General features: G+C 34.9%; 2 protein-coding genes across 8 annotated transcripts in view; both read right to left on the bottom strand.

Annotated features, from left to right (window-relative positions):
- The window catches only part of cbx8a (chromobox homolog 8a (Pc class homolog, Drosophila)), a 70,601-nt gene extending 65,937 nt beyond the window's left edge, over nucleotides 1-4,664 (bottom strand). For 2 of the 3 annotated variants that reach the window (XM_087241916.1, XM_087241918.1), the window contains exons 1-2: nucleotides 4,295-4,659; nucleotides 3,922-4,020 (exon numbers count right to left, since the gene is read on the bottom strand). The gene's annotated coding sequence lies outside the window, so the exon portion shown is untranslated. Of the gene's footprint in view, nucleotides 1-3,921; nucleotides 4,021-4,294 lie in introns of all 3 variants that reach the window. The other variant, XM_087241917.1, reaches the window with a different exon arrangement.
- Nucleotides 4,665-6,605: 1,941 nt separating this feature from the next.
- tbc1d16 (TBC1 domain family, member 16) overlaps nucleotides 6,606-13,773 on the bottom strand; it is a 61,496-nt gene continuing 54,328 nt past the window's right edge. Inside the window, exons 11-12 of one of the 5 annotated variants that reach the window (XM_087242616.1) lie at nucleotides 11,568-11,714; nucleotides 6,606-7,366 (exon numbers count right to left, since the gene is read on the bottom strand). In XM_087242616.1, the coding sequence (XP_087098742.1) occupies nucleotides 7,100-7,366; nucleotides 11,568-11,714 (414 nt within the window). In that variant the 3' untranslated portion in view covers nucleotides 6,606-7,099. 5 annotated transcript variants of the gene reach the window in all.

Below are 13,773 nucleotides of genomic sequence, written 5' to 3'. Positions count from 1 at the left end.
AATTGGGTGGGTTAAATTGTCCGTAGTGTATGAGTGTGTGTGTGTGAGTGTGTGTAGATGTATCCCAGAGATGGGTTGCGGCTGGAAGGGCATCCGCTGCGTAGAAACATGCCGGATAAGTTGGCAGTTCGTTCCGCTGTGGCGACCCCGGATTGATAAAGGGCAGACAAGAAAATGAAATAAATAAATAAATAAAGCTGTATTACAATTTCATTGTTTTGATGCACTGAAAAATATTTTTCATTGGATTTACAAAAATATTTTTAAGGTAAGTGGTTGCAAACAATATATATTTAGGCTTAATTTAAACAAACAAAATAAATTTAGTAATTTTTAACTTAATCTTTGTTTAAATCTATCCCATATAAATGCTTTGCAACCACTTACCTTAAAAAAAATGAGTAAATTAATCTTTTTTTTCAGCGTGCTTGAAACCCCCTTTGACCCATATATCTAGTGATATCATCATCCAATCTAGCTGTCAGTCTCGTCTCCTCAGGGCTGGTCCAAATGACCGGGGTTTATTAGTACATCAGTCTGCAGCAGGTGGGCCACTGTGACTCTGATAATTGATAATTAGGGCCAATAACACAGCAGTCGGTGCAGTTTCACTGTAGGGGGTTCAACTGCAGCCAGACCTGCCAGTCAAACACAGAGGAGGAGACACACTGCGAAAAAAGCCAAGACTTAAAGTAGGTCACACACACACACACACACACACACACACACACACACACACACACACACACACACACACACACACACACACACACACACACACACACACACACACACACACACACACACACACACACACACACACACACACACAAATCCACTTTCATGAGGTCTGACATTTTTTCCTAAAAAGCTTCTTTTTTTGCGATAATCCATGACAAATGCAATATTAAAGCAATGCAGACAGAGTACACGGGTTTCACTTAATAAAAGCAAGCTGATACCACTAGGAATACAATCAAGGATGGAGGTGAAATGGCTTATGATATCTTCATGTTGTTACCTGGATCCTGTTCTTATCAGATTGAGTTTGCCAGAAATAGCTCACTCACAGGAAATGGAAAAGGCATTCTTGACTTCCATTATGGAAAGGCAAAGGAAATTAAAGCTTATCCCCAAACCACCGGCCCGTATATTTTAACAGTCCATTGGCTAAATGCACATATTAGCTCGCATCATCTGGGTCTTTAGTCAGGCAAGTGCATCTATGTTCATACCAAAAAGAAAGAGAGAGAGAAAGGGAAAGAGAGAGACGCTTTGTGTTTGCTCTCTGTCGATATGTTCTGCAAGTCAATGAAAAATCAGATGATGCAAGCCTATTTTCTTGTTTTGCAAATAAAGTGTCTGAAACACAGAATAAGTGCATTTCAATTCATGCATTAGGAATATGATTGTACTTGTCTATAACACATTTATAGCTCGTTTCCATTCTACTTCCTTCTTTATTATAAAAGTACAAAAAACAATGTATAACAATTTCTATTGTAATAGTATGTTTTAACAAAAAATATGCATGGAATAAAGAGCTGTTGCTATGTTATAGAGCAATATATACAGTTGCAGTCAGAATTATTAGCCCCCCCTTGATTTTTTCCCCCCTTTTTTAAATATTTCATAAATGATGTTTAACAGAGCATAGAAATTTTCACAGTATGTCTGATAATATTTTTTCTTCTAAAGAAAGTTTTATTTGTTTCATTTTGACTAGGATAAAAGCGTTTTTAAAAAAATGTAAAGACCATTTTAAGGTCAAAATCATTAGCCCCTTTAAGCTACTATTTCAATAGTCTACAGATCAAACTATCATTTGTTGCCTAATTACCCTAACCTGCCCAGTTAACCTAATTAACCTAGTTATTTATTAAGAATTATTAGCCCCCTGTTTATTTTTTCCCCTAATTTTTGTTTAATGGAGAGAATATTTTTGTCAACACATTTCTAAACATAATAGTTTTAATAACTCACTTCTAATAATTGATTTATTTTATCTTTGTCATGATGACAGTAAATAATATTTGACTAGATATTTTTCAAAACACTTCTATACCGCTTAAAGTGACATTTAAAGGCTTAACTTAATTAGGTTAACTAGGCAGGTTAGCGTAATTAGACAAGTTATTGTATCACGATGGTTTGTTCTGTTTCGTTGTTTGACTATCGAAAAAAAGTTAGCTTGAAGGGGCTAATAATTTTGTTCTTAAAATGGTGTTTAAAAAATTTAAAACTGCTTTTATTCTTGCCAAAATAAAACAAATAAGACTTTCTCCTGAAGAAAAAAATATTATCATCAGACATACTCTGGAAATTTCCTTGCTCTGTTAAATATCATTTGGGAAATATTTAAAAAATAATAATAAATAAATAAATTAAAAGGGGGCTAATAATTCTGACTTCCACTGCATATACAAAAACACATGAACATTGGTATGAGCCAGTTTATCTCAAAAAAAAAAAAATTTGATTGCAGGAATTCATACAAATTAGCTAACAATTTGCCAAAATATCAGATATAAATTAGTGTAATATTATTGCATATGATTCTAATCCTCTTTGTATAGTGCCTCACAAATGAGGAGTTGTATTTAAAAAAAAAAAAAAACAGTTGGTAAATTTCACAAGGATTTGAATTAATAATAGCACAATCAAAATACACGGGAAAAAAATGATTTCAGCAAAATTGTTGCAAACTATTTCAATGGGCTTAATTTAAACAAACAAATAAAATTTAGTAATTTGTTTAACCAAAGTTAAGTAAATTTAGTAATTTGTGTACAACCACTTGCTTTTTTGTAAATCCAATTAATCATCTTTAAATCTCTCTTTTTTCTTCTTCAAATGATAATAAAAATGTATTTTAAAAAAGTTTCTTAAAGCACATTTGTTTTTCATTTTAATGCTTAGTTTCATTTTTTTGTTCCAAGTCAACGCGAATCAGAGAAAAGACTAAAAGGGAATTTTCCAAGAACTTTCAGTATAATTTCTTAAATGTTGCGTAAATATTAGCATGTGACGTTAATAAAATAACATTTTGATGTTAACATTCATGATGTTTGATATTTATGAAGGCTCTCATAATGTTGATAAAAAACGTTTTTATAATGTTAAAATAATTGGAATGTTTAAATGTTTTAATTAATTACTAACATGCTTTGAATAGCAATATAATAAGTACCCATAGACTTACACAGAATCTGAGTGTGCAAAAATCTGCAGATTTCTAGCCCATCATGGAGTCTATTCATCTACTAGTGTAAATGTGTGTAAATTTATATTTATGCAGTTTTAAAATTAATTTCAGTAATATTATTAACTAACATGAAAATATTCATGATTTATTTACAATAGCTTGTGAAGTAATATTTTCTGCCTTTTAATAGATATATGTGGTATACTTGCTTTGTTTAGAAAATAATGTGGATCTAATAGGATTTGCATTGTAAACATTAAATAAAGTTTTTAAAAAGGTATTTTTAAAATTTTATTTAATATATCAAGTTTTTAGTTATGATACTCCCTAAAATCATTCCACATAAATCTGCAGCTTTTTTACAAAATTCTGCGCAGACATAACAAAAAATGTCTGCAGATTCTGTCTGGCCCTAATCATTAAGGTTAGCTATAGAAGTCGGGCATAGACCTAGTCTAAAATAGTTACTCTGTGAACATTCAAAGATTTTTTTTATTTTTTTATTTAGTCTCTTCAAGCATTATTTTGATTATGAGGAAAATAAAAATGTACATGCATGAATAAATAGTTTACAATATATTCAACAAATATGAACTTCAGTTTTGATTTCATGTGGCCCTTCCTCTGTGTTGGAACTGTGCTTGTCGCCAGAGGAGGTTACCCACCCCTACAAAAATCTAATACAGAAAGCAGTTTTTCCCCTTGATGTGACTCACTTGGTGTTTCCAGTACAGGAGATGAGTAGCAGACGAGAAATCTCTCCGTGACGTTGTTCGACTATCAACAAGCATGAAACTACGTAATCAGAAACAGCTCTGAAAGAAAGCACACATAACAACTATAAAGCAGCAGGCAGATAACGTAAATGGAAAGTGGCTTAGCACCATCATGGCCATCCTTTAATTATTTCACAAGCATGTCATCATCCCATAACCCCTTTTTAGATCTCTCGGCCTTTTCTCAATGCTCTCTGGGACTCGGGAGAGCAGCCGCGGCTCGACTAATGGCTAAACGAAAGCCCATAATGTCCGTCATTGACAGAGACTGCATGTTGAGAGCCAAAGCTGGTCTTAAAGCGACTAATGTTACCTTTTGACAGCAATTTGCCGATATCTGCCTTTAAAAGAGGCTGTGGGGAAACGCGAAGACTCCAGGTACCGTGGCGTTCAGTCGCACTTAAGCGCGTTGTTTAATAATCTCCTCGAGAGCGCGCTTTTTCTTTCAACGGTTCAACCGCCAAATCGCCAGATAAACTAATTAAAGTCAAACTCCCTCTTGGGTTTTTGGATTTAACCTCATTCTGTTCTGGAGAAGAAGATTAAGACCTTCTGCTAAAGCTACGGGTTTACCATATAAACACGAACTTGACATTTCACAAAATACACATGAAAATGCTAATTGCTTTTCTTGGATGCATCCAAATGATTGCATATTAGCCCATTGCTAATGCTACTATGTCTATAAGATTTAAGGCATAACTATGTTAAAGTCTAAATAGGATACAGTTGCAGATACCCACATTATAGCATCATAATTGTGACAATAACAATAATTTTTCACTGTGATGGTTGAGTTTAAGGTTGCGGGATAGACACTAAAAAATACAATATATTGGGCAATTTAATTAATAACTTGGCACAACTGTTTTTACATTCGTCTGAAGGTTGGGTTTAGGGTTAGGGTAAGGATAGACATTCAAAAAATACAATTAATGGGAAATTTAATAAATAATTCTTAATAAATAAATAACACATTTAAATATTGAAGTCACTTCCATTAATCAATAAAAAATAAAAATGAAGGACTCAGAACTCTGACCTTTTTTGCTCAAAATTTGTGTAATTAGTACTGAAAAAATAACCCTCTCTGCGCAAAAAAAACAAACATTTCCAATTTTAGATCATGACTCCATAAACTTAAAAGTACTGAAACTTGAACAGCTTAATACCTCATAGCATTTACTAAACATTTATAAATTTCTATAAAGATATAAGCTAGACATTTCTGTAATTTGACTTACTAAATAGTTTTCCTAATAAAACATACATCAAACTGGTCAAATACAAAGTAAATACAAAGTCATAAAAAAAAGACATCTTTTTGTCGATCAAAGTTATGCCAGATTAAACCCTAAATAGTCCGTTTTTATATTAATGCAAAATTAAAGTTTTTTTCCCACTAAATAGCTAATCACTGATTACTAATGCCTGAATAAAATATGAAAAATGTTAAAATGATAGCACCTAAATATTAAAGCTTGCTGTAAAAATGTTGCTCTGCCCAATATTAACACTCACGCTAGAGAATTGGACACAAACGTTCAAACATCTCAAATTAGGGAAATAAATTGTAATACTTAGGTGGATTACTCAGGATAAGAAAGTAAGTCAAGGAAGACTCAACATTTCAATGTTGGAGGGAGAAGGGAATAACATTACTGTGCTGTGTAATTAAAGGAGATATGGACAGTTCTCAAAACTAAAGGATATCGTTTGGCTTACCAATCAAGATTTTTTTTTTAGATATCTACAGCTAAGAGATTATTATAACAAAGGAAAATCAAAATAAACAATAACTCTTCACTCACTAAAATGGTGATGAGTGCCTAAAAGTAAAAATGTTGACATAATAATTCTGTGATTTGCCTTGTCTGTATCTGTTTTATAGACTCAAAGTGCCCCTTGCCACTGCATTAAATAAACCACAACGATTAAATATTCTACTTAACAAAGAAAAAAATCTTGAATGTCCTAAATTAAAAATTAAAAGCAACCTGTAATTTTTGGTTGAACCGTCCCTTTAAACACATTTGCTCAAGCTAAAACTCTAAGAGGGGTGTTCAAAGTTGGTCCTGAAGGGCCGGTGTCCTGCTGATCTTAGCTCCAGTTTGCTTCAATACACCTGCCTGGAAGTTTCTAGTATACCTAGTAAGACCTTGATTAGCTTGTTCAGGTGTGATTGATTAGGGTTGGAGCTGAACTCTCCAGGACACCGGCCATCCAGGACCTTGTGTGGGCACCCCTGACTAGGGATATATCTATAAATAAATATAAATAGTAAATATTATATTACATTCAAATGGTTCAAAACGATTATGTTTCTTTTTTTTTGTTAAATACAGTATAATTTGAGATAATTTGAAAGATAATTTGAAGAATGTTGGAAACATGTAACCATTGACACCCGTAGTAGGAAAAACAAAAACTATGGGAGTCAATGATTAAAAAACTCAACAGGCAAAAGCTCAAACAGATTTGTGTGTGAACTATCCCTTTACCCTTTGTCTCTTTGTAGATGAATAGTGGACAATAAGACATGCGGAAGAAAAGTAAACAGCTTCCGTTTTCATTTTACACTGACTCCAAGATCTCAAAGCAGGCAACTCACAAGAAGAAGACTCTTTTTGCAGTACATCTATATCATCATCATCATATTTATTGTGAGAATATGAAAGGCATAGATGATCATAAAACAATCGTGATATCAGATTATCTACCGATAATAACATCCCACTTCATTTTGGCAGACGGTTTGCTTCATACTTGAGGATTGCACAGAATAGGAACCAACTCAAACAGAAAAAAAAAAAAAACAACATCCTCTGACTGTGGTAACTAAACCACACACACACAAACATCAACACATGCATACATAGTAGATATATATGTTAAAAAAATAAGCCAAAATATTCTGAGGTGTCGGTCTGCTAGATGTGACTTCATAAAAGACAAGTGAAGACTGGCTCCTGATTGTTGGATGATTGTAGTTGATGAAACATCGGTACCCCAGAATGCATTTGTGCGCAAGGCAGTGTTTCATACATACAGCACAATGGAGACCTGAAATTCCAGCGCTCTGCTCAGACGCTAAGCCTCATGGGAACCGGTGCTCGAGTCAGGAGTGCTTGCGGAAGGTGAAAATGTCCCGTTTCTTGGAGCCCCGCTTGCCCTCGATGGGCTGGTTGGGGCTGGGTAAGGGCGGGCTTTCGGGGGTGGCAGTGCCTCCATAGGGGCAGCTCTGAGAGTCTGGATGCTCCCCGGAACATTCTATGGCAGGGATGTAGCGGCTGTCCCACATTCCAGGTCCGCAGAGTTTACACAGGTCATGTAAGCTGCAGGGGATTCTGGGAAGAAGGCGGAATTGATACAGAAGACTACGTGCCTAGGATTAGAAAATGAGAAAGTGAGACGAGAATTGCAAAAAAATACCAGGAAAAAACTGTTAAATATACAGTAATATAATTCTTAAATTATTTTCCTTCAGCTTAGTCCCTTTATTCATAAGGGGTCGCCACAGTGGAATGAACCGCCAACTTATCCAGCATATGTTTTACACAGCAGATGCCCTTCCAGCTGCAACATATCACTGGGAAACATCCATACACACTTATTCACATACATTGAATTCATCTATAGAACATGTCTTTGGATTCGGGGGGAAACTGCAGCACCTGGAAGAAACCCACACCAACACGGGGAGAACATGCAAACTCCACACAGAAATGCCAATTGTCCTAGCCAGCTTGTTACTGTATATAATATAACATAATATAATATAATATAATATAATATAATATAATATAATATATTTTTTGGAGGTAAAAAAGGTCAAGTTTATGAGTTCAACTGATAAACAGACAGATAAACACACGGACAGATGGATAGATAATGAATTAAATGAACTAATAAATAAAACATATACTAATACAAAAAACAATCCCACACATACATTTATATTAGGGATGCAACAATACAGTTAGCCCACGGTTCAATACATACCTTGGTTTTTTAACACGGTTTTTGGTTCGGTTTGTTTCTCATGGTTTGACACGTGTTTTTTTATTTTATTTATTTTTTTATTATTCTATAGGCAATAGGAACAGTAAAAGGTTAAGAAAAAATTTTTTATTGCAATACTCCTTTTGTTTTACTTTAAAGCCAAGATAAGTACACTAGTTCCTAGTGTATTGTATAAAAAAAAGTTAACACTGATATCTCACAGCTGCTGGTAGCCCATGTACAAACTGGGGAACACATAAAATCCTACATTTTGAAAATAAACATACATGAAGCTAATTAAGATAAATTGGCCATTTCAAATAAACATATTTGTACTTACGTAAACATAAATAAATCATCTTAATTATCTCGGTGCTGAAAAAATGCGATACTGTATTCCAGGGCTTTTCAATTGGCGGCCCGCAGGCCGAACCCGGCCCCCGAGGCAGTTTGTTCTGGCCCTCCAAATAGTGTGTCCAAGACATAAAAACAAATTTAGTTCAGTCGAAAAACGGTCACTATAGCTATGAAGTGACGTGCGTCTGTTCAATTCAGTATGAGCTGCATAGGCCGCGCAGAGCGCGAGTCACCATAAGCGAGTGGGGCAGACAGCCGAAAACATTTGGATATGTTTTGTAGAAAATGCCTTTTGTACAATGTACTGTAATCATTAATAGAGTTGCAACGATTAGCTGATTTTACTATTAACTACGCTTTGATTCGTCACAGTTAAATAATCGTAAAGGCTTCTTTAAGCCGCATTTCTGTTGCACGGAAAAGTTATGACAAGTTGCCAACTGTGCACTAGTTCAAAATTCCAAGTATGTACACCAAGGCTAATACGCATGCACACCGGATTAACGATAGCAGCGGCCGTTCCCATATCACGTCTTTTCCGCTTGCAAGTTTGTTATTTCTAATGTAAGAATGACAATATGCGCGCACAAGCGGAGCAACGCACTTGCCACTGTCTGGGCGCACGCAGTAGAAAACATCTCACGGTGAGAGTTGTGCGTGCCTTTCAGTGCAATGTCAGGCCCCCTAACTTTAGAGCATAGTGATTGGATATTTACTCGCGGGGAGGAGTTTCCTTATCTCAGCTCATGGACTTACAGGCACACACAGTCAAGATATAAAACGCACATAAATTATTTAAACGCAAAACCGAGAAAACCGCAATTCACAACACGTATTGAACCGTGGAGGTCGTACCGAACGGTTCAATATTATATTGAGAACCGTGGAATGAATGAATATATATATATATATATATATATATATATATATATATATATATATATATATATATATATATATATATAAAAATTAAATAAAGGTTTAATTTAGCATTTCATACAAACATTTCAGAGAAATGTCAGACAGGTGGGCCTTTAAAAATTGATAGGAGAAAGAAGTGAGCCCCGCAGTGAAAAAGGTTGAGAACCCCTGGTATAATAGCTGGCTGTATTATAGTATATGATGACATGAGACACCTATGCCACTGTTCTGTCTTTGCAAATCTTTAAACAAACTGCATTTTGTATGTATGAACAAACAAACACCGGTTGTCATTTCAGTGTAGATTTGCATGTTCTCCTTGTGTTGGAGTGGGTTTCCTTGGGTGCTTCAGTTTACCCCACAGTCCAGAGACATGAGCTATAGACTGATTCACGCGGCCACCATTTTAAACAGCAAAATCGAGGCTGCAATGAGAAGAAACCCAGAAGTATCAGAAGTACAGTATGTTGTCAGCGAAGAGAAAGTGACACAAATGTATAATTTCACCGCCTTCTGAGTGACCCGAAGGTCCGTTCTGAAAGACTAGTGAAAATAAAAAAAGTATATTGGACCTCATTTTCAGCTAAAGAGACATGGCACTAGTTAGTTAACGTTTTCTTTCCCAAACACACGTTTTAGATGCCATTTATCAAACTTAAGTTAATGAACTGCTTCGTTCACTATATTAGACTTGTCGCAATACAAAATTTCGGTACTGAAAAAAAAACCCATCCATTTCCTGCAAACATTTATGTACTGTTGATGGGTTTCTTAAACAGCGCAGATTTGCCATTGTGTTCACTTGCTCATCAGAAATGACTATGATTGGCCGTAAAGGTCATCAGTTCACCGCACTTCACTGATGTTTACTGAGTGCAAACACAGACGAGCGATCTGCTGATGAATCAACTTATCTTCACAGCTTTAAAACAATCCAATCTTCTATCTGTGTTTGCAATCTGTGAAGAGCGGTATACTAATGACCTTTAGGGCCAATCACAGTCATATCTGTTGAGCACTGGTGAATACTATGGCAAATCAGAGCTGTTTATAAATGCGCTCAGCGGCGCATAAATGATAGCGGGAATTGGACGTTTTTAAAAGTTCAGTACCGGGACAACACTGTTACAGACAACAAGACGATGTGCTACAGAGAACTGCAGTGTTTTATCGCACACCGGGCTACATAGGCTGAAGCAGGTAAGCGTCTCCATGGTGTTTACCTGCTGCCATGAACTGAAACCTAGGAGGACACTTGAAGCGTTTTACTCTTAAATAAATTGTGATGTTGTTTGATGTCTAATATACTTTTAATTGTTTGAATTAAACAGAACTGAAAGATATTAAAGTGATGCTTACACCATATCTGCATTTTTAAATCGCAGCATCAGCTGGAGGTTTGTAGTCCACAGCAAGTTGTTGCAATGTTTACAGTGCTTATCCTATATTTCCGGGTTTCTTCCCAACGCAGCCTTGCTTTCGTGTTTTCAAATGGCAGCAGCGTGAAATATGCGTTTAGATGAATTGAGTAGACTAAATTGGCTGAAATGTACGAGTGTGTGTAAATGAGAGTTTACGGTGTTTCCCAGTACTGGGAGATCAGCTGGAAGGCCATCCGCTGTGTAAAACATATGCTGGATAAGTTGCCGGTTTATTCTGCTGTAGTAATCCCTGATGAATAAAGGCACTGAGCCAAAGGAATATGAATAAATTAATAAATAAATCAACTATTTGATTTATACTTGATTATACATACTGAAAAGGACATTTTAAAGGTAATATTTAATCAAAACATATATATTCAATTGTAATAATTGACTAAACACTCCAGTGTTTCTATAGATCAAAGACAAAAATATAATACTAAACACACAAATATACTGAACATATAGTCAAAACTATTCATCCACTTTTTATAAACAAATAAACACTGAGAAATATTGAAAATAGAAATACTTTTTCAGAAATTCACATTCAAACATTTATATCAGACTTAACCAAAAAGAGTGATTGCTTATTCATAATCAGCATGATGCATTTCTAATTTTACAAAGACATCTTCAGAAATTACATCTTATTCAAAACCAGTTTTCGCATAGCAACTTTTTTTTTGCAGTGAGAAAAATATGTTTTGTATGCAGCGGTAGAGAGATGCATCACCTCTGCATGACACAAAGACACAACATACATAACCATGAGGAGCTCTGTCAGTCTGAGTGTGTGTGTGTGTGTGTGTGTGTGTGTGTGTGTGTGTGTGTGTGTGTGTGTGTGTGTGTGTGTGTGTGTGCGCGCATGTGAACTCATACCTTCCTCAGCACCAGCTCTCCATTCATGTGCATGGAGAGGTTACTGAAGTGCAGCAGCATTTGATCTGTGGCAAGCTGCTGCTCTGTGACATCATCGCCGTACAGCACAATGATGGCAACGCACAGGAACAGGTGAAAGTAGTCCGTCTGTCAGAAAACACACAAATCTCTGATTTCCAAAACAACCAATAAAACATCACACCCTGCACAAGCCGGCCCAATCAAGAAAACCTGAATGCGCCAATTACGAAGGTATGCAAATGAGGGGGCAATAAGGAGGCAAACCACTTTGCTCCCCAAAATCACCTCATCATTGCTATGCCAATGTATGCAAATGGATTCGGGTGGAAGCATGATAATTAGCATCTCATCTTCATTAGACACTCGGTGCGCCCTTAAAGTGATACAGACACCCATTCGTTTATCTAAAAGGAGAGGAATTAACATGTTCTACAGCGTAAGCCAGTCAAAGTGCATTTAAGGATCAACTTAGTCTTGGTTCCCATGAATTCATTGGTTTAAAGACCTCCCGCGGTGAAAAAAAAAAAAAAAAACAGAGCTTTTCACTTTGTTTATTACAGTACATGTCTGCTGTTTCATTTATTAGGCTTAAATACAACGATTTTTGCGTAGCTTGCTTTCAATCAGTGGAGGAAAAAGCACTTAGAAATCATACTCAACTTAAAGTACCATTACTTGTCAATAAATGATGTGAAACTAGAGTAAAAATGTTTGTAAACACAACTCAAACAAAGTAAAAAGTAGGCCTTTTGAAAGTACTCAGTATTACACTGTGAAATTTATTCCACTTTAAACCCTGCAAATTAAAAATGTAGATTACATCAGTGCCGTTTTCTTTTCAGTGTGTTCAAAGTGCAAGTTAAATTCATTCATAGACTATACATTTAAAATGTGAGATTAATTTAAAGTGAGAACGCATTACATCAATCTATGCAGCTATAACAAGTCAAGTGAGAGCAGGTTGATGCGTTTACATGCAGAGTGAAATCTGTCTAACTTAATGGGCAAAACTCTGTTGATATGTTAACACTTTGGATACTGACTAACAAGCTACGCGTGTCTAGCAATTGGACGTGCAGCACTGATAGAATACGTGCAATTTGAGCATGTGTTGAAAACGTAACATTCTGTAGTGCATTTAGAGGTAACACTTTAAAATAATGGTTCATTAGCTAGCGTTGGTTAATGTACTGTTTACTAACATGAACAATTAGTAATACATTTATTACTGCATTTATACAACTTTGTTAATGTTATTTAAGTTTAATAACGTTAGTTGCATTAATGCTTACACTCGCAACTTTTAACAACGCACTAATTACTGTTGAAATATGATCGATAAATGCTTTAAAACAGATTATTTATACTTGGCTGATGTCAATAAATACATTACATAACAATAAGTATTGCACTCTAAAAAACGTTGAGTTATTTATTTAACCCAATGGTTAAGTTATACAAATTTGGTGCTTTGTTGTTTATTTTTTAAACCTTTATTAGGTTATATATTAATAAATCAACCAGTTGGGTTAAATATTTGGTGCTTTGTTGGAATATTTTTAACCTTTATTTGATTATTTATTTAATAACTCGACCAGTTGGGTTAAAATGTAAAATTTTAACAATCACAGAATTTAACTGACACAGAACAGCTGTATTAATATGCGTGCATAATGTTGTTTTTCGTTATAAAGTTATTTAAGCTCTAACGCAATAATGTTTGTTGTTTTTTTTTTAAATCAAATTAACTCTCCGTGTCGTGTTTTTATATTCGTTTCATCAGCACTCTTAATTATTGATGATACAAATGCGTGCTTTATAGACGATCTATATTAAATGGATAAAACGCTTTCTCCACCTCCCGTGTTTATCTCTACAGAAAATTATACACATATTTGGGATATTCTGCCATCATTCTTGCCTTTATTACCCAGCGGAGAAATTTATTTTTTTACAAAGCCATAATTATAAAATTAATAGTAGTACTTCAATAGTAATTCCAGAATGGAAAAAATAACATTTAATCAAAATGCATTGGGTTAAATTACACTGTAAAAAAAGCTGGGGTGCCGGAAAAAATAAAATAATAATAATAAAATACCAGCCGGTAAATTACAGAAATTTACCATAAAATAACGGATATTAAATAACAGAAATTTCCTTTAATTTAAATTTCTGGTAAATT

The sequence above is a fragment of the Danio rerio genome, chromosome 3 (assembly GCF_052040795.2).
Source record: "Danio rerio strain M-AB ecotype USA chromosome 3, GRCz13ab, whole genome shotgun sequence".
NCBI lineage: Eukaryota > Metazoa > Chordata > Actinopteri > Cypriniformes > Danionidae > Danio > Danio rerio.
The sequence above is the reverse complement of the archived record's forward strand: the minus strand, read 5'-3'. Positions and strand labels throughout refer to the sequence as shown.